This window comes from Ostrinia nubilalis, chromosome 11 (genome assembly GCF_963855985.1).
Source record: "Ostrinia nubilalis chromosome 11, ilOstNubi1.1, whole genome shotgun sequence".
Lineage (NCBI taxonomy): Eukaryota > Metazoa > Arthropoda > Insecta > Lepidoptera > Crambidae > Ostrinia > Ostrinia nubilalis.
In genome coordinates this window covers 6,024,068-6,044,242 of record NC_087098.1, presented here as the reverse complement: position 1 = coordinate 6,044,242, position 20,175 = coordinate 6,024,068, and the positions used below count along the sequence as shown (strand labels likewise).

At 37.0% G+C, this 20,175-nt stretch overlaps 3 protein-coding genes and 2 long non-coding RNA genes across 7 annotated transcripts in view; 2 read left to right on the top strand and 3 right to left on the bottom strand.

Moving 5' to 3' along the window:
* LOC135076152 (venom prothrombin activator notecarin-D2-like) overlaps nucleotides 1-20,175 on the top strand; it is a 220,340-nt gene that overhangs the window by 181,928 nt on the left and 18,237 nt on the right. The window lies entirely within an intron of this gene.
* Nucleotides 423-2,731, bottom strand: LOC135076165 (uncharacterized). The gene is made up of 3 exons (XR_010258196.1): nucleotides 2,614-2,731; nucleotides 1,362-1,487; nucleotides 423-811 (listed from the first exon to the last, which is right to left on the bottom strand). It is a non-coding gene; the product is annotated as an uncharacterized LOC135076165 (long non-coding RNA).
* On the bottom strand, nucleotides 3,517-6,292 carry LOC135076163 (uncharacterized). 2 transcript variants are annotated; one of them, XR_010258195.1, is made up of 4 exons: nucleotides 6,143-6,292; nucleotides 4,769-4,861; nucleotides 4,503-4,642; nucleotides 3,517-3,692 (listed from the first exon to the last, which is right to left on the bottom strand). It is a non-coding gene; the product is annotated as an uncharacterized LOC135076163 (long non-coding RNA). The 2 variants fall into 2 exon arrangements; XR_010258194.1 differs by lacking the exon at nucleotides 6,143-6,292 and having other exon boundaries at nucleotides 4,769-5,024.
* Nucleotides 6,540-9,083, top strand: LOC135076129 (acyl-CoA Delta(11) desaturase-like). Its single transcript, XM_063970597.1, has 4 exons — nucleotides 6,540-6,649; nucleotides 6,727-6,937; nucleotides 7,105-7,441; nucleotides 8,465-9,083. Exons 2-4 carry the CDS (start codon nucleotides 6,739-6,741, stop codon nucleotides 8,916-8,918), a joined length of 990 nt encoding a protein of 329 aa, XP_063826667.1. The 5' UTR covers nucleotides 6,540-6,649; nucleotides 6,727-6,738; the 3' UTR covers nucleotides 8,919-9,083.
* On the bottom strand, nucleotides 9,273-15,308 carry LOC135076124 (mast cell protease 1A-like). 2 transcript variants are annotated; one of them, XM_063970590.1, is made up of 7 exons: nucleotides 14,959-15,308; nucleotides 14,655-14,756; nucleotides 14,174-14,286; nucleotides 13,455-13,617; nucleotides 10,307-10,429; nucleotides 10,006-10,140; nucleotides 9,273-9,496 (listed from the first exon to the last, which is right to left on the bottom strand). In XM_063970590.1, exons 1-7 carry the CDS (start codon nucleotides 15,145-15,147, stop codon nucleotides 9,281-9,283), a joined length of 1,041 nt encoding a protein of 346 aa, XP_063826660.1. In that variant the 5' UTR covers nucleotides 15,148-15,308; the 3' UTR covers nucleotides 9,273-9,280. The 2 variants fall into 2 exon arrangements, with proteins under 2 accessions (XP_063826660.1, XP_063826661.1); XM_063970591.1 differs by lacking the exon at nucleotides 14,959-15,308 and having other exon boundaries at nucleotides 14,619-14,692.

Sequence of the window (20,175 nt, the reverse complement as noted above, 5' to 3'; positions counted from 1 at the left end):
GAATAAATTTCGCATCCCTAGCCTCCCGCAGGCTCTGGATGTCGTTTTTTAAACGCACAAGGAGATTACGTCATCGGGTAACTTTTTGTTTCAAAGCAATTTTGCGGATCGTGTTGCTAGGTCATGAAAAAAGAGTGACTGGTCGTACCTTCTGGAAGGTTTGGAATTCCTGACTCGAGCATTTAGTGCGAAGGGCAGGCAGGTGACGCAGTTTTGATCAATATGTGCTACTTATTTACTGGCATGGATGGAAGAGGTGCTACCTAACTTATACCTTCACCTGTCTTATGTATCTCTATGTTTAGACTAATTAATATTATGTCTTACAAAACGTTTTTAAGAAATTAAATGATAAATGATACGAAATTAATGTAAGCAAATAAAAGTAAGTAAGTTAGAGAAAGTAATAAAGAAAAAATAATTTTCTTTATACAAAGTAGTTCATTAGTTTATTCGAAAAATAGTAGGTACATAATGTTCATGATTGACAATAATTTAGTGATAAAATCAATTAAAGAAAATTGCTTACGGTCAATAAGGTGCATAACATGCAGTGTTATAGTGCAAATCATAATACAGTATAAAATGTGTTCAAGACAATGACATAATGATAAACGTATACAAACGTAGCGCTTTCTGCTCTATTCTCTCTGATGTATTTTGAAAAGTACGACACTCGGGTGAAAAATGAGCTTTTGCCCTTATACCCAAGTAGGCGGGTGCCGCTAACTATACCTACTAATATGCCGAATGTAGAGTCTTCGTGCTTCTCTCCTGTACTACGGCACACTAACGGTCCCCCGGAATCACCCTGAAAAAAAGCTCTTAATGTATCACCTACAAAATGAATCGTTTTTTAGTAAACCCTATCAGAAATGGACATTTTTTCGCATTATGTAGATTAAAGGCCTTAAGAGCACAAATAAAATAAAATAAATAAATACAACTACATATAAATATGGGTCTGGCTTGAGGTATGGGACCGGCTCGGGAGTGTGTTTTTGTGACGGTCAAACGACAGTGAGACCTCAGATTTGTATACGTCTTAATATTTCAATGTGAATTTTTTTGTACTTTTTTTGTACTACCCCGTTAACTTCTACGATTTTCTATGAATACCATTATGTTTATATTATGTTCTCATAGTAAGCGAATTTTTGTAATTTTGAGAATAAATATCTGAAAGCTGTAACTCCTCCCGTGCTGTTCTTCAGGCACTGATCGAGTTAAGCGTAGACCTATAGTGTTTGCCATTACTAATTTGTGAAAAAAGGTACCTACGTGTGAGAGCGTAGTCTCAGAAAGGCAAAAGGCAAATATAAAGGAAGTGTGTGCGGAATACTCAGCAAATATGGCAATACCTGGGCAACATCCGATACTTTAGTGTTAGTGCAGATGAATCTTCTCATGTTTCTGCCGTGCAGGTTGGTGCACCAATATGTCGGCAGCAACTCTAACCGTGCAAGCAGCAACTTTTCGGAGGATATCTACAAACATACTCAGGGCCGTCTTTAACCTATTAAGGGCCCTGGGCACTTAAACTTAAAGATCAAGGGGGGCCCAAATCATCTGGAGAAAGGTCTTTTGAGTAGACAGGCCCCCCCCCCCCCCCAGTGCTACCAACTTAGGGGTTTTCCCCCAGATTTAGATAAATAAGTGAGATAGGATTTTTAGGGGTGTAAAATTTTTAGGGGTATTTTTAAGGATTTTTTGACTCTAAATACATATTTTTAAATTTATAATATTATTATTGTTATTTTTTTAAGATAAATATACAAATGGTAGCCAACAGAGACATTAATATTTATTTCTTGACTTGAAATATTTCGTGTATTTAATAATTTATTGCCTACAAATCTCATAATCACGCCTCTGAATGTCCGTTTTTTAAAGTTACGCTTCCCCCGAAAGCGTAACTTTATAAAGCGTCTACTGTAAATATTTTTAGGGGGAAAACTCAATAATTAAGGTGATTTTAGGGGGTTTTGACACAACTTTAGGGATAAATATTTTTAAGAGTTGGTTACACTGGGGGCCCCCTCGGTCGCGGGGCCCTGGGCACGTGCCCAAAGTGCCCAGTGGGAAAGAGGGGCCTGAACATACTCCGTATATGACATAGCATCCTGTTTTAGTTATTTTCTTCTATTTTTTTCTTGTCGTGTCAACAACAAACCTACCCAGTATCAGTCCAAAACTCTGCTACAAGAGTGGCATTGTCAGTAGCTTTCTTTAAATCTTCCTGCGTGCAATTGTTTGGGCACACAGGGGTCGTGCCCTGTTTTCTGCTATTTAAGAAGTGATTGTTCAATGCCAAAGATAATATTGTAGTCATAGCTTAGAAGTCTTGAACGGAGACTACACTGTAATGCCTGGCACGGACTAGCTCCATAGAAAAAAAACTTTCTCCCCGTACTTATTAAGGGCTAAATGATGATGATGATGATGATGAATCCATTTTTACATTGAAAGTGCTACAGTTTTAGTATGGATCCCTTTCGTTCCGTTCAAAGAATTCTGCATTGGTGGGTTTTTACCCACTTTAAGCTTTTTCAAAACCTAATTGCAAAATAAATGATTTTTAATTGAGGTTAAATGATACAATGGATTACCCACCGGCTTCATTGAATGTATTTTTCCGTACCCTGAAACCAGACACTCTCCTTTGTAGTCGATGTAGCGCCTGGCGTAGGGGATTGGTTTTATATGCGCGTTGAAGTAGAACGGCTCTGTCGTGATCTGTGACAATCCATAAAAACGTATTAATACAATAACCTCAGCAGACTTGTATTACAGGCAGGCAAAGTGCATAATAGTTCGGTCAAATTAGACATGAACCCTGCAATAATTCGCATACAACTGAAAATTGGTGTTCAGAGCACCATTATGAATGAAACGTGAAAAGTCCCCATCGATCCGATGTGTGCTAAAAAAAATATTCAAGGTCAAAGTTGTATGCGAATTATTGCAGGGTTCATTGTCTAATTTGACTGGACTATAAGCTTAGTTCCACACGTTGCCTCCAATGTTGGTCCAACGAGTAAATCTAGAAAATAGTATTGGCACCAATGTTGGTCCTAGCCCAACACCCAATCGTCCAACTTGTAGAGCCAGATTAGAGCGGTATGGGAGAGCTGACATGTGACGTAACAACAAAGCTAACACGGTATGCATGCTTATGCTTGTTGCAGTTTGACGTTATAAAAACACTCCTGCAGCGGTGCAGGAACCTATCTAGTCAATGACTAGACTGCGCACAAATGTGCGCTATGCCTATAGAGTTATAGAGGCTAACGCCCGTATTCACAAAAGATGCTTGCTAAGTGAAGCAGCAAATCGAACGCACAGCGTTGAATAGAGCTCTGTGATTGGTTCGTGTGTCACCCTGTGCGTCCACGCGCACTGTGAGACCTCATAGTAATGTTTGTGAATACGGGCGTAAGACTAAGTCATAAAAGTGACCTACAGGTATTATAGTACAAAAGAGCATTATCGAAGAAATAAACTAAACCTATCACAATTGCGATATCATCCCTGGGAAACTTGTAAGTTGAGGGTGAGATGACCATCTTTAACCTCCTCCATTGTGCATCTGACGGGTTGTCTTTGGATTTGTACACATCCTTGTTCAACAGGGTGCCGGCCACAGCGAAAAATTGCGATATATGCCCTTGAGTTTGTATTCTATGTGAAAACTAATAAATATTTTAGTTAAGGCATGAAAAAATCCGACCATAAATATACTTCTGGTGTTATGGTTGTCAATGGACGCTGTAAGGTTTACCATAAATACATATTTTAGCAGCTATAAACATGGGAACGGGGCCATCGTGCAGCTGCTTATTATTACGGGACTATTTCCACCGCTGCAACTCCTGTGTAGCCAGGATCTTACAGCTACCATCATCAAGCAGATAAAAGGAGAAAGCTGACTAAAATTTAGCAACAAGAGTACTCGTTGCGACAAGGAAAAATTACCGTGTTTCAAGCGATTTTGTGAAAATTATTCTTGACAGGTAGCTCACTAGATAGCTCCTCATAATTGATACTTACTGTCAGTGGTGCATATCTTTTGAAGGTTACATAACCTTTATTTTGTCTTCCTGTCACCGCTTTGCACTGGAGGGAAGTCGAACTTTAACTTCGAAGTCCTCCGGTGTTCTTCTGATTTTCATTGCAGATCCAATGACAGTTTAACTTTGCCTCGGGACCAACTTGACCTTCACTGGTTGGGTTTTTATTAGCGGTCAAGCTGTAGAACCTGGCTACACAGGAGTTGCAGCGGTGGGAGAGAGGTGGGAATGTCTCGTTGACCAGACAACTAATTCACAGCACTAACACATTTACAAATTAATGTTGTAATGTATAGGCATTTGGCAGACTTACTTAATAAGTGAATATTAAGGCAGATAACAGATCTCTTGCTCCCACTATTCACAGACGTAGAAAATCGTCTATTTGGTACTAAAAAAAGAAATTTTATTAAGGATTTGTAAACTACTTACACAGAATCACTGCAACAGCTGAATTGGCTGGTCCTAAAACAATGAGCCGCGGATACCAACTTCGAAGGCCCGATGATAACTCCGCCACAAAATGACCAGCAACTTTTAGTTTGCATGTCCATCAGTCTTTTGAAACTTATCTGGAAACATGTAGACAGCTAAATACTGATCCGAAGAACTTCATACATTTAGGATACGGATGTAAATACCATTGTAGAGACACTGAAATGTTAATTTATATCACCAGTCATAAACTCCACATTTACCTGATAGGGTACATCGCCCAAGGAGGCATCGTAGCCATTCACCACTCGTGGTATCAATGAAGACTCGTTCACATAAGTTGGTTTGACCAAAACCTGTGGTGAACATGCCCCAATTATGGACAACAAACTCAGAGCAAAGCACCTAATAACACCATGAAGCATTTGTGCAAGTGTGATATAAATTCATATTTAAAATATTATGTTCCCAAAGCTGCATTAAACGTAAATATTAATATTTATTTTATCAATGACATTATAATGACATTTCAGGACGTTTCAGGAAGATAGGTTTTTGACAATCCACCTATCTGTCCGAAACCTGTGGATCGTTTAGGTTTTGGAATATTATTAATCGTATAAATTAATTAAATATTTACCTACTTCTTTTCATAATTTTGTAGTTAATGAGGGCTATCGTTTTAGTGCTCACCAGTTTTGCGTCACTGTAGAGTAAGGTCCTGTCACTTGCTAGTAGCGAAGACAGTGGCACCAACTGGTGAGTGCTAAAGTTGTAGGAAGACTATCGCATTTGCACTCATCAAGATGGCGCCACTGTAGAGTAAGGTCCTGTCAATCGCCAGGGGTGCCAACTGTTAAGTATAAAAACGATAGCCCTCATTAAACTGTAGGTTACATGAAGACCAGGGATTCTCGCTAATAAGAGTTTATTGGCAATAAGTTTAAAGATGCTGCTGACACTATGCAAAATTAAGGCTGGGTTGCACCATCTTACTTTAACTTTAACAAACGTTAAAGATCTGTCAAACTCCATACAAAAAACACCGGTTACCGTTATAGTTACTGTTAAAGTTAGCTGGTGCAACTCGGCCTAAGAAGAAAACTTCTCAAGTTTTTAGCAGAACAGCCGTACACAGAGGATACTATTATAAAGGATTCTCTGTCTACGAGAACAGCAAACAAAAATGTTTATGATTTCGTCAACAAATAAGTAGTTAAATAAAAACAGTTGGATTTAACTAACTAATCTCAAATGAAAACTTGTCAATATAACGGTGTATTAGCCACGACAACGATATTCTACGGAGCGTAGTAAAATTGATTTTTAACTGCTGAATAAGTGTTATTTTTTAAAAGTAAATTATTATTGTTGGCAGTTACTAACTTGGTGTTGTTCATTAACAAAATGCAGCGATATTTTTGAATTTAATTTTACTGACGACTACATAATTTATTATTTATTTAGTGTTATACATAAGATTCGTTTTTTTCCTTATTGTTTTTTGTTTTTAAAATATTACGAGTATTACTGCAGTTTACTACGTATTATAATATTTGTTTGGTTGGTTGGTCTTACTTTTTTGAAATATCTTTACTTTCCTAACTTACTCGTAAGCCTGAGGAATCTAGACCTACCGAATCATCTCATTGACACAATGAGTTCTTAACAGCTATACATTGATGTATAGCATAAACTTCACTGTGGTCTTCAGTTTTCTAAAAATGTCTACTACTTATGCTTGCACTTTTTTTTTTACACCATTATTATATTTTGAAGTACCTATTTATAGGTTGCAGGTAGACTGATAGATGTGATTTAGGATTTACGTCGTAGATACTATATTGTTGATATCAGATTAATAATATTTTTTTGACAAAGATTTATTATTAATCTGATAACATTGCAGCATTACGTAATAATAATGTTAGTGTCGTTAAAGCGATTAGCGATAATATCTTTTGCGATGTCTGCTCTTTGACACAAGCTTTAACGATCCATTAAGATTTTATCATGACTGAAAAATCTTTATAAGGTCTGCTTCCTGATTTCCATTTTAGTCTTTCTCGATTGTTCTGTCTTTGCTTTCCTTTTTTTTCTTACAGTTTCTGTGCAGTGGTAAACCATACTTTGGGAGAACCCAGGTAAGTTTAACTTTACCGACGAACAATTTGGATTCTTCCATGGTTCGTGTCAACTTAAATATACTTTTTTTTTATAGAGCAGCCAAAACATGGTTCCATACGCTACCACAGCAGATGGACATCCAGAAAAAGATGAGTGCTTTGAAGATAATGAAATCAAATCGAATTCCTTGCCGAAACTGGAAATACTATACTTCAACGTTATGACATTCACGTTCTTACATCTATCTGCGCTTTATGGGCTGTATTTGGGATTTACATCAGTTAAATGGGCAACTATAGGACTTGGTATGTACGCCCTAAAATGTAATATCTATATGTGGGTGATTAAAATAAATGTGGTCATAGCAAGAGTCGTAGAACAAACTGAAACAAAACATACATTTCATGGTTAAATTTAAACGTTCTTATTTATTACAATATTGTGTTTATTAAATTTATTCTTATTATTTCAGGAATTATATTTTATTTTTTTGCTGAGATTGGAATCACTGCTGGTGCCCATAGACTATGGAGTCATAGAAGCTATAAAGCGAAACTTCCCCTGGAAATACTTCTCATAGTGTTTAACAGCATGGCATTTCAAAATACTGCGCTCTCGTGGGCCAGAGACCATCGGGTGCACCATAAATGTCCTGACACCAATGGTGATCCTCACAATGCGAATCGAGGATTCTTCTATTCGCACGTAGGATGGCTATTGACCAAGAAATCTGATGAAGTCATCAAACAGGGAAAATTGTGTGATGTGGCTGATTTATACAGTAACCCTGTGTTACGTTTCCAGAAAAAGTAAGTTACTTAACTGTAAACATCAAATATACGAAGATGTAAATCACTGAAATCTGAAATTCAAAGAAAAAATTGAATAGCTCATTAATTTCTGGTATTAAAAACTCATGAATTCAACTTGGTAGGTAATTAGCAAATGAGCGTTCCGCAACGCATCCGATATGTCAAGCGAAGTCGAGTAACGTTTCACAACGTTTACTTAATGTGCATCTTTAAATTAATGATCATTTTTACAAAACCCAACATCAAGATTTTAATACCCTCAGCAAAAGTCTACAAAATATTTTTAGCTATGTTCCGGAACATTTGTGTAAATTTCAAGCCAAATCAGTAAACCACGAAACAGTATTGAAATCATAAAGACATTTCTGTAGGTCTAAATATCAAACCAGTTTTTTTCGACAAGGTACCTATGACTTTATTTTGCCGGTCTAGTTGTGTTTGTAGAAGTCATTGCCGGTTGTTGCGGTACGTAAAATTTGGCCGAATTTAAGTATTGATATGTCTTGGTTAATGATGCGTTACATCGAACCTTGATTGTAGGTTGCAACACGCGTTCGCATGTTTAGCGTTTGTCGCATTGCATTCACGAAATTTTGACCTACGTAACTGGTAGTTACTGCTTGAATTATTTTTCGTGGTAATTATTCATAATTATGTACTTATTATTGCTATATTATTTATATTGAAATGCATGCCGGAACTCATTACAGTTATTATTTTATTAGCACGAATACGGCTTTACCAAATTTCATACTTACCTACCTATTTCTAATAATTTTACTAGTTTTCAATCTTTTATATTATTTGGTAATATTATTAATAATGAAACAATGTAGTAAATATCTAAAGAATAACTATTGTTTACACTTTAGCCACTTAACATTATTGTTAGGAAAGTTTTTATAGCAACAAATTACTTATAACTTCTTGTTAACAAATGAAGCTGTTAAGAAATTAAAAGCTATATAAATGTACGAGTATGTCTTAATTTCTGCAGTTCATGTTGTTATTTGGTTTCAGATACGCAGTGCCGTTTATTGGAATGCTTTGTTTCGTTCTCCCGACTCTTATCCCGATGTACTTCTGGGGCGAAACTTTAAACAATGCCTGGCATTTTAACATGTTTCGTTATGTCATTAACCTAAACGCAACGTTCTGCGTCAACAGCGTCGTCCATAAGTGGGGCTACAAGCCGTACGACAAAAACATTTGTCCGACACAAAACGTTCTTCTGAACCTTGCTGTGCTTGGCGAAGCGTTTCACAACTACCACCATGTGTTCCCATGGGATTACAGGGCGGCGGAATTAGGCAACCAAAAAATGAACCCCACGACTCTGTTCATAGACTTCTTCGCTTGGATTGGATGGGCTTATGATCTCAAGACAGCGTCTAAAGAAATGATAAAGAGTAGGTCGGAGAGAACTGGCGACGGCACGGACTTATGGGGTCACAGTGCCGATAAACTAAAATAAAAGCAATTTTATTATTTAGGTGCAACTAAATAGATAAAATTTAATCAGTGAGATTTTTCTAGACTTTTTCGATTGCCTTTTTTGTTACGGGTTTTTGTATGTATTTATGTAAAATTCGATATGATTATGTATCAATATGACAAAATAAAGATATTGAACTACTTACTCTCTATTGATTCTTCTCTTTAGATCGTTTGCCTCCTATCACATAAAAAAAAGATGCGTCTAGTAGTGCGTATTCTAGCGAGTGTTGCAACACGCTTACGGGAACAACTCCACCGCAATCCCAACGATCCTGGTAAGTGCAGCGCTTATGAAAAAGTGACCTAGGCTCCTATAAAAAAAACAACACCATGATTATGCTACAGTATATTTATTGCAAGCAAGAATAAAAGGACGATTCTGTTGAGAGAGATCCCATTGCTGGCGTTGTCTTGCTTCAAGATGAACGGTATGGGTTCGCCATGGGTGTAGCTGGACAGCCGCGTGTAGACTCCAGGGTCGACCCCGCACTCGCCCCCGTACGAGACCAGCCCCACTAGGACCCCGTGGCATACTATGGGGCCACCGGAGTCTCCCTGGAAAAAGACATTCTGTCATGGCAATGATTTATCCATAAATCGTATTTACATTAAAGTGACAAATGTTTAAAAGCATCGTTCGTTCGTTCGTTTCAGCCAAATGACGTCCACTGCTGGACAAAGGGCTCCCCCAAGGTTTTCCACAATGAACGGTCCTGCGCTGCCCACATGGTTCTACCAGCGACCTTTACCAGATTGTTGGTCCACCTAGTGGGAGGCCTGCCCACGCTACGTCTTCCAGCCCAAAATAAAAGCATAAATTACAAAAATAGCCTATCATTTCATCAACATTCTACAGACATTTCATTCAACAACATACACAATATGACCACAGTGATACATTTTTGATGAAGAGCAGAGGCGGCCATTATCTTTACCTATCTTGAGGTAGAGTCATCAATAAAACGCTATTTACTTACCTAAATTGCGTAATTGTCTTAATACCTAGATAGTATGTTTTTGATAAATGATAACAAATTAAGCCTAATTATAAAAAAAGTAATTACGTTACAACTGTCCTTGCCCTTGGTCCCAGCGCAGAACACAGAGTCGTGCAGGTACTTAGGATGGTAGTAGAACGAGCAGTTGTATCTTGTTACTAAAGGGACGCAGACCTTCTGAAGTCTACTCGCCCTTTTAGTCTGTGAACGAAAGAAATTCCAATTTGATTTCCAAGAAAAAAAAACAATTTTTACTTGAGAAAATCGACTAGCACTAGCACTATCATTCCTACGCCAAAAACAGTGATATTTCTAACCCTAGTGTCATGTTTAGGACAAGAAATATGTATAAAAATGCCAACCATACCTTTGAAATGTACCCATAGCCTGTCACAAGGCAGTTCATGCCTTCTGACATCTTAAGTCTTATTTCATATGAGTGAATCCTAATTGGCTTCACTCGAACCGATAAGAAAAAAGGAGTCATCACCTGCAGCATAAAAATTATCATCACCATTTCAGGGATTACTAATGTTTGGCCAAAAAACGTTTCCCAAATTATCACATCGCAAACAACGTTTCGCAAATTTTCATTTGGCAAATTCTCATTTGGCAAAACAACTTATTGCAAACTTTTAATTCGCAAATGTCGTTTTTGGCATATTATTGTTTAGCAAATTATTGTTTGGCAAAGTATGTTTTGCCAAATGTTTCATTTGGCAAAAATATTTCACGATAAACTATTTACAAAACAATTTGATTGGTGCATAGAATGGAATACAAATTAGCTTGTGGTTATTATTTTGTTTAGTGGGTAGTTAATATAATTTTTTTTCTAAATAAATTTTCATATTTCATTCTTTTTATCGAAATTTCCAAATGATTCATTAACAATAGAGATGATTCTAGCGCTCGGCGGCCGCTGCCGCGGCACGCTTCGCTCGCCTTCGCGCATTAAGGGTCACTGTTCTAACCTAACCTAACCTACAATTTTCTACAATACCTACCTACTTTTTGCAACCATACTATTTTCTGCAATCTCTGTGTTTTACATAAAATTATTGTGAAAACCATGACCATGTGCCTTATGCTTTGATTTGTGGGTAACGGTGGGTACTCGTAAGTATGTGAAGTGTCAATTTGACTAAGCAAATTATTTGGGATATAATATTTGGCAAAATAAAACATTTGCTATATAAACATTTGCCAAGTAAAATTTGGCCAAATGTTAATTTGACCAAATGAATTAGTTGCGAAAAGTACAGTTGCTAAAAGTTTATTTGGGAAATGAAACTTTGGCGATAAGTTGTTTGCGAAGTGAAAGGAGAATGCCCAAAAGTGGTATCGCTCGAAATCTAATTGTACATTGAGGGTACCACACCGTAAATTCCTTTCTTCATTTGTAATGATTTGCGAAAGTAGTAAGAAATTGTAAAACCTCCGGAATAAAATCCGATTTTAATAAAAAGTATTGTAACAATGAGCTGCAATCAGCAACACCTATCACCGAGCAACGACACTACGTAGTTCGCACGGTTGTCAATAGATGGCGCTGTTCGTAGTTAGCTCGCGATATCATTTGATTTTTTCCTGTCCTTAAGTAGGGCTAACCACAAATCCCTTTCCCTTGCAAAATGGTATAAATAACATTGGTATGCACGCAAGATTATTTTGTGTTTATATCTGATCCTTATCAAATAACGCTAGCTAATAGCTTTGGCGTAGCTAGAGTTTTTTTTAGGCAGGGTAACTATCCACAAATATAAAACAAGTATTCTAAGGTAAAACCTGTAGCTATGCCAATGGACACCATTAATTTCACTTAAACCAAAATTACGTCAAAGTCCGGAGTTTTATAAAAAAAAAATAACTGTGCCAAATAGTCCTGTATGCATACTATAAATTAAGCTTTATTCGATTAATGTACAATGAATTTGATAGCGATACCAACTCCCATAGTCACTTGGGCATTCTCCTTTGGCGAAAAGTAATTTGGCCAAACGGAAGGATACCCCATTTCAGGCATAGGACGTCCACTGCTGAACATAGGCCTCCCCCAATAATTTCCATATTGACCGGTTGGTAGTGGTCTGCGTTCAGCACTTCCTGCTACCTCTATGATGTCGTAGGTCCACCTTGTGGGTGGATACGCTATCAAGTTTTGTTAACAGACGTTAATTTACAACAAAAATGTATGATAGAGTCGATGTGATACTGTACTACTTCAATTCATCATTATCATAATTGAGATACTAATAACAATTGTATTCTTTTTAGCCTAGATTGCGTTTTTAGCCCATTTATAAATTAATAGAGTCTGGACAAACTTCAAGAGAATTTAAGACACTACTAGGTATAACCAAAAATTAATGTAACGACTAAATTATATTATGTAATAAATAAATAATATAAAAAATACAATCTATAATAATAATTGTGGTTAAATTAAATTAAAAACCAGTTATCAGTTCGAATTATACAACATTACCTGTAAATCTTATAACTTCTTGCGTGAGCACAATATGTTATACAGGAATGTTAATAAAATTATTTTTGTTTACAAGGAAACAACTAATAAAAACACGAATTAGCACAAGAAAGTAAAACCGGCCGCATGAAACAGATTTTTTATCGTCTACCAAAAAACACTAAGTAATAATTACACACTTATTTGTAGTGCAAATTAATGATTCTTATAAAACTGTTTTTTTAACTTAATTCACATTACATTAATATTTACATAGTTTAACGTTGGGTTCCGGCGGAAAAACGGTTTTTCGTGATACGTCAGTAATTCATCAAGTGTTCAAGCAAGCGACTCGATATAGGTAAGTAGATAGATTAATTGCTTAATTTGAACTGAATACCTACTTAATGGACCCTTTTTTTGTTCCGTAACTCAATTGAAATAGAAACGGAAGATTGATTGAGCGTCAATAAAATATGCCGATATCACGATAGCCGACCGGTGAATGTGTCGGACAGGGGGCGTAGTGTGAGTTTACTTCAATCAAACGAATTCGATATCGACTGCGTAAAAAAGTGACATTAATTGTATGACGGATTGTATAGCGGAAAATTTCAAAAACTAAAATCTTCATATATTTTTTAACGCAATGCGTTTGACGTAAACTCACACTACGCCCACTGGCCGACTCGTGACTCGAGGAACGCGGGTTCGATCCCCGCTGTCGCTCGTAACACAAGCATATTTTTAGCTTACCACGAGGGCTTTTTAGTAATTTGTATTTACAAATTGCGAGTATGGGTGGATTTTTGTTACTTTTTCACATACAAACTATTGAACGGTCCTGATGAATTTGTTTTTAGGGTTCCGTAGCCAAATGGCAAAAAACGGAACCCTTATAGATTCGTCATGTCTGTCTGTCCGTCCGTCCGTCTGTCCGTCCGTATGTCACAGCCATTTTTTTTTTAAGTTCTTGACTCTTTCTGTGACAGAGCGATGTACACGCGGGTGAAGCCGCGGGCAAGAGCTGGTTTCATAGAGAACTGACCTCAAGGATAGCTAAATCATGCATATATGTACTGGGATCATAGTGTTTATGAGGGTAATAATGTTTGATCCGCCTCCAGTGCTCCCTCATCATCGTGTATAAGCTCGCGTCGGTTCTGGTCGAGCCAGCCACTGCTCGTATGTTGTTCTTGATTTTGGGAAAGCTAGAAAAGAGTTAACATAATTTTGGAATTACAGCATAACTTTAGATAAAGCCTGGTCCGTGAGCACGTAGAATTTTGTCCAATGACCCCAAGCTACCCATCCTTATCGCTCGCGCGTAATTATATTGCTGTCGCGACTGCGTGACGGGCGCCCGCAGTGAGTGTGCGTGCTCTACACAAAATTCTACGTGCTCACGGACCAGGCTTTAGAAGTGGTCAATCATTTTTTTGTTATGTTCAGGAAGATAGGATGATAGAATTCACTTGACATTCTTAGCTCCTGATCCACTGTTACTTAATGCAATTTTGGGTTTATAATGACACAGGCAGACAGTAAAAATAGTTAGTGTAGGTAGATTGGAAGATAGCTGTTTTACCTGCAACCTTAGAAAGTTACACAGGTGACCAGTTTTAGTTTCTAAAGGTGTCGGTGTTTTTCGTCTGGTGTTTTTAGCCTAGGTAACTTCGCTACGTGAATTCGGAATTAAAACTTACAAGAAAGTTACTTTATTTGGGGGAGTAGATCTAATAATGCGTTAATAGTAAATGTACTTACTCAGGCCCTACAAAACAATGCGCGGCTGTCATCACGAATTTTAAAGTTATCAAGGCACCTCCACAACCAGAGAACCAATACATGCCACCCAGTAAGCCTCTTCGCAATGAGATCTACAATGAAAACACATAAATAAACACAATATTTAAAGCGTGTATTAAAGGCTTACTGACTGAACTCTGATAAACGTTCGACATTAGGTACTACTCCGTCATTGAATTGACACAAATGCTACTACGACAAAGGTGAAAAAGTGGAGCGCTCCTTGAAACAAACTTATGAATGTAAGTGTGACGCTTTTGGCTAAAAGTGCCTCTGTAATCAGCTGACTTCCACAAGAAAAAATGGGCTACCTCAAGGATCGATACTGGAACCAGAACTAAAGGAGTCGTTTGTGGTAATTAATCAATGTAAATAAATGCGTTGATGCTTCTATATAAAATACCTTAACATGCAGTCATATTATATTTCAACAGGTCACCTGATAGGGAACTGACTGGATTGCTACATCTGTACCACCATATATTCTTAGAGAACAGTGATCATTGAATATTCTTGCATTTTTGTTTTCGTTAATTATGTCCTGAAAGTGAACTTTAAGTGATTAATACTTATATGGAATGATGAAAATACTGTGTACCTATTTATGTGTAAAACTTTGCACTGCGCCATTTAAAGTCTCAACTCTAATATAAGCTAGACAATAGATATGCACACAAAATATTCGTGTACGTCAAAGTAGACCTACTGGCTTGGTAGGATTGGATGTTATCAGATAAACTTACTAAAAAGTCTAGAAGAACTTCTTTTTCTCCTTTTTGCTGTGTTAGGGATACCAATTGACTGCATGAATTTTGTAGAGTCAGCGACACAAAACTTAAAAATACTTTTATAACAACATTTATCATTAAGAGAGCTACTTGTATGAATATTATTGAATAATATGGAAAATATGACAAGTCAAGGTGAACCATGATCAATATAATATTACTTTGGTGCCATGATTATGAAAGTTTCGAAGACTGAACCAAACTTTCAAAATGATTAGAATCACAACACGAGTACGTATGTAATAATTATAAAATTAATGGATTTACATATTTCAATTTCATTATAACTTTGCATTGACATGATATGATTTGTTGTTGATAGACTTTGACGTGATATTATGTCATATAATCAAAGCATCTAATGCTCTATCCAAAGATTATAAAATTCCTCTATCATAATTAGTTAATTATGCTCTATCTCTCTCTATTCTCACTCAATACCTATTTAGATCTTTGATCATATTTTTCACTTTTGGCTTTTGGAACGATTTGGGTTTTGACCTATATTCTGTGGCTTCTAACATTTCACGAGTCTATGGTTTCATGTTTATTTTGGAAGCCAACAGCAATTTTATTTTAAGTTTATCGTAGATTTATACAAAGTTTAATAGTTTACCAGACGATTTATTATGATTTTTAGCTTGTGATGTTGTTTATAAGATATAACGTAGGTCCGGTTCTTACTTTGCTGTACCTGTTCGAGGCATCTTGGAGTCAAATCCTGGAGTATCCAGTGTTCGTGAATCTGTCTGATCTGATCCCGCGGATAGTGAATGGCCAACCTGCTGCTTTAGGGGACATACCCTATCAGGTAATAGCGTTAGAGGTTCATTTAGAGGTACCAACATGAGGTACACCGTACACCAGACCACAAAGCAAACTAAATAAAAGTGTGACAAGCCATCTAAACTAAAGTTCCTACATAGGCAAAGTAGGGCAAAGTTATTAGATAAGTAGGTACTTACTTCCATTATTTGCATTATTATAAAATATGTAAATAAAAACGCCCAGCCCAGACCAATACGTCATAATCAAGGCATTTGGTTTCTACTACAGGAGCACGACTTTACGACTTTTTTCTCTAATTTATCAGATGCAAATGGATGATTTGGTCTACACCAGACATTCTCTACTCCACTATGCTATGGTGAATGTTATGCTTGATCTGGCTATGAGAATGAGTGTTCTTCTTCTTCTTATCGTGTCGACAGCAAACCTACAAAGTGTCAGCCCAAAACTCCGTTACAAGGGTGGCGTTGTCGGTAGCATTCATTAAATCTTCCTGCGTGCCGTTGTTTGGGCACTCAGGGCACAACACAACATCAGTGCTTCATCGACTGGGGAACGAAACCGCACCTGCTGTTATCATTGTTTTACTTTACGTTTTTTAGATAAGTTTCAAAATGCTTTTGAGACGAACGGCTGGAGCAAATAGATACTACAGCTTTTGTGGTGGAGCTATCATTAGCCGCAAGAAGTTGCTGACTGCTGCCCACTGCTTTGAAGCCAAACAATCTGCTTGCTGTACTTCTACAATGTAATTGTAATTTAAAATTTCTCTTGTCTTGTAGAATAAATAATGCCATGCAGTTTCCCCCTTATTACGGTCATTCTCACGATCAGGCGTTCTCAGCCTAATTACCATATCATTTTTGAAATTTGGCTTAATTGACTTAAATGCATTTAAATATAAAACACATGAAAAGTACGAATTTAACAATCGTAAAGGCGTCAAATTATTCAAAGCGGTTTTCGCGTAAATGAGATCCAAAAATTGTATGGTCACGGTAATTAGATAAGGCTAACGGTAATTAGAAAAGATAGCAAAAAAACAACATCTTGCATTGATAAATTTGTATACAAATATATAGCGTCATAAAAAAAGCTGTAGGTACACTTAATAAACCCTTTGCAAAAAGTAAAACACTAATTTCTATTATTTATTGTATCAAGATATTTTCAGTATACTGCAAGAATCGAAGCTATAACAGGAACACTTAGTTTCAGCAAGAAGGGGCTACGTGTCACATTTCAAATGAGAGCATTTAGCGGAATCAGAATCTTAATCATAATTTATTTAATTTAAATGTGGTACAAACGACTTAACGTACAGATATAATTAATGGATCAGGAGGTCTCACGAATTAGACTTTTCGGATATGCATATATCGAAAATTCGAAAAAGTAATTAATGATATAAGTGATTTTTCCTGTTTTTAATCTATCTGCGATCAGCCATCAGCCATTATCAGATTAAATTGAATTTGTAATAATGACAGTTTCCAGCTCTGCATATCCCATGATTTGTCACCTCGATTCTTTTACAACAAGTTTTCAGATTGATGCAATTCGCTTTCTCCTGAGCCTGAATGCAGAATTCTCAGAATTTAGAAGGGATGCAGCAAATAGATTTCATGATGGTCTAGTCTTTGTTTGTAAGCTTTACAGAAATTTTCTACACCCTCTTTGACGTTTGGTAGCACTTCAGTGGACTTTGTAAACCAAGGTGCACAGCTCAAGATTTTTAATACTTTATTTTGAAAACGTTAAAGTATTTCTACATTTGCGAGGCTACTTCGATGCCATATGTCTACATGGGTCTTAGGATGCATTTGTATATAGTTTGTTCTCCAAGCTTCTTCTGCCCAGTATCCATTGCATATCACGAAGTTTTTTCCAAGCATAACAAATCAGTTAGGATGCAGTCTAGGATGGTACAAAGTGCCTATACACTCTTGTCTTGAAAAGTCCCATTGTCTGTTGATTTGTTCCCTTTTGTTCTTAATGTGATCACGCCAGAGAAGCCCCGATTTCACTCCAGCTAACTTCTTTTTGTGGGGTTACCTTAGGGGTTAAAATATACTCTAAAATCCAACAACCATGCAGCAACTGAAGCTGAACATTCGTCATGAAATCGAATCTATTTCGAGGTTACTCTAACGAAAGCTTTTCAAAATTTTGATGTCAGATTGGAAGAAAAGTCCGTAAAGTTGTTATGGGAAAGTCTAGGTATATTTCATATTTTATCATCATACTTATTCAATCGTGAGTGCAATTTGTAGGTAATAATTTCATACAACGGTGATTATAAATATATGGTAATTAGTACATGGAAATTATAAAACGATAGTTTTTCTTCAAAATTTCCAAAATCTGCAGCGTATGCAAATACTGTCTTACTACAACGTATGAAGGCCAAAGTACTGATTCTATTTAAATTAACAACGTGGATCTACCTTCAAAAATCGAATATAAAAATAAGGACATGGTAAATAGAAAAATTGAAAACCAAAGATATGGTAATTATACTCTTACGCAATTCATCGACGGTACGCCAACGCAATAGACGTCTACTTGCTAACAGGTCTTAGAACTAACTAAGGGCTCGCGCCGCGCGCGTAAATGATTTGTCAAATATTATTATTTAGGCTTGTGTGCCCAAAAACAGAAAACGTCACGGGAATTAGGACTTTCGCTCGGACAAGCAGTTTTTTAATTCTAGTTATTTACAGAATGGTTCTATTGAATAGATATTTTGCTATGCATAAGACAATATTTTGTACTCTTTAAAATGTTGAATGGAGTGAACCACATCTATACGACATAAAAATTACAGCCAACTTTTAACATTAAGTCGGTGTGCGGACGCGTCATGGTAATTAGAGAACAGAGGTTCATGAAATTAATTAAGTCACAAATACTTAAAATAGAGGCCTATGATTTAATGCACAACTGGATAGGATTGTTAAGTAACATATAAAAATACTCGCATGTCTCTAATTTGTCATTTTTAACGATTTAACAGCCCGGACACGCAAAAACTAGCTCATCTGAGAATGGCCGATTAATAAAAGTTACATCTTGGCTCATCCTAGGTGTAACTTTTTATTAATAAGGGGGTTTGGGTTGCATGATTTAAGGTAAAAATATGTTATTGAAAAAACAAAACACCCGACTGCGTAAACTGAAAAACAGTAACTGCTTCATAAATGAACTGAAAAGATAGAAACCATACAACATAGACATAGTTTATGTAGTGTACTCGTATGTATAGTGAGCCACAGTTCCAACTACCTAGTTCCGTTTTTTCTCTCGCTCTCATCTAATAGTGATTCTTTGCGATAGAACGAGACGACCGGAAATGGGTAGCTGCAACCACGGTAATACTACTGCAACTGTGGCCGATAGTATTTGATGATTTGATTTTTAGTAGGCGCGCACACCGTTGATTTTTAGTCCGATAGTTGTGCCCGATTTTAAATTGTATGAAGAATCGGCCAAATCGACTCGGCGTAGTGTGCGCACTCCCATACATGCCCATACTGATTAACTGCCCGACTAAACTATCGGCCGACGAAAAATCAACGGTATGCGCCTACTCTTACATGACCGGACGAACTAAAGGTAATTAATTAATATTTTTTCACACAGCACACAAACTGGCAAGGCAGTGTCGAAATATTTCGCGGTGGCCGGTAGCCTGAAAAACATTGAAGTATTCCGCGGGGCGAACCCAAAAGAAGGCGGGCAGTGGAGACGGCTTGAGAAGGTCGTTTACCCCAGCTCGTACAAGTTTCCCAAAGGTGACATCGCCGTGGTGGTAGGTAAATCTTTTATGAAATTAAAACTACATTATTGTATAAAAAATCTTCATAATGAACCAGTTTTACGGTATATGCCCACCGTGCGTTTCACGCAAACGCGCGACCACAGCGCGACCTTAGCGAGTCGACGGTGCCTGAAATAAACGGCCATTATACTTTATAGCTTAAAAAGGATTAGATAAGGCTTTTTCGTTTTCCATTGCCATTTTCCGCAATTTGGCACTTCACGTTACACATTAATTTATAGTTAAACCATAGATGACTAATAAGTTAAGGTAATATTAAGTTGAAAATAGTCTGCCTCAGTTAAATGTACCTACGTAGGTAGCTATGGGCCACAGTTCCAACTACCCATTTCCGGTCAGGTCGTCTCGTTTTATCGCAAGGAATCGCCATTGATGAAAGCGAGAGAAAAAAAGGGATATGGGTAGCTGGAACTGGAACCGTAGCCCACTGTAGTGTCTAGTATTTTAATTTAAGGCCCGGATTCCACGAAGACGGAGCGGAGCAGAGAAATGTTTTGAACAACCAATCAGATGTCATTCAGATTGAATGAAATTGACAGCAT

Excerpts from the sequence above, each read along its gene's own strand:
- LOC135076124 (XM_063970590.1), bottom strand. The coding sequence starts at position 15,147 with ATGGTTCACCTTGACTTGTCATATTTTCCATATTATTCAATAATATTC. Across the intron at positions 14,287-14,654 it reads TCCAGTCAGTTCCCTATCAG|ATCTCATTGCGAAGAGGCTT; the intron begins GTGACCTGTTGA and ends TTTTCATTGTAG. Across the intron at positions 10,141-10,306 it reads GCTATGGGTACATTTCAAAG|ACTAAAAGGGCGAGTAGACT; the intron begins GTATGGTTGGCA and ends TTTCGTTCACAG.
- LOC135076129 (XM_063970597.1), top strand. The coding sequence starts at position 6,739 with ATGGTTCCATACGCTACCACAGCAGATGGACATCCAGAAAAAGATGAG. Across the intron at positions 6,938-7,104 it reads ATGGGCAACTATAGGACTTG|GAATTATATTTTATTTTTTT; the intron begins GTATGTACGCCC and ends TTATTATTTCAG. Across the intron at positions 7,442-8,464 it reads GTGTTACGTTTCCAGAAAAA|ATACGCAGTGCCGTTTATTG; the intron begins GTAAGTTACTTA and ends ATTTGGTTTCAG.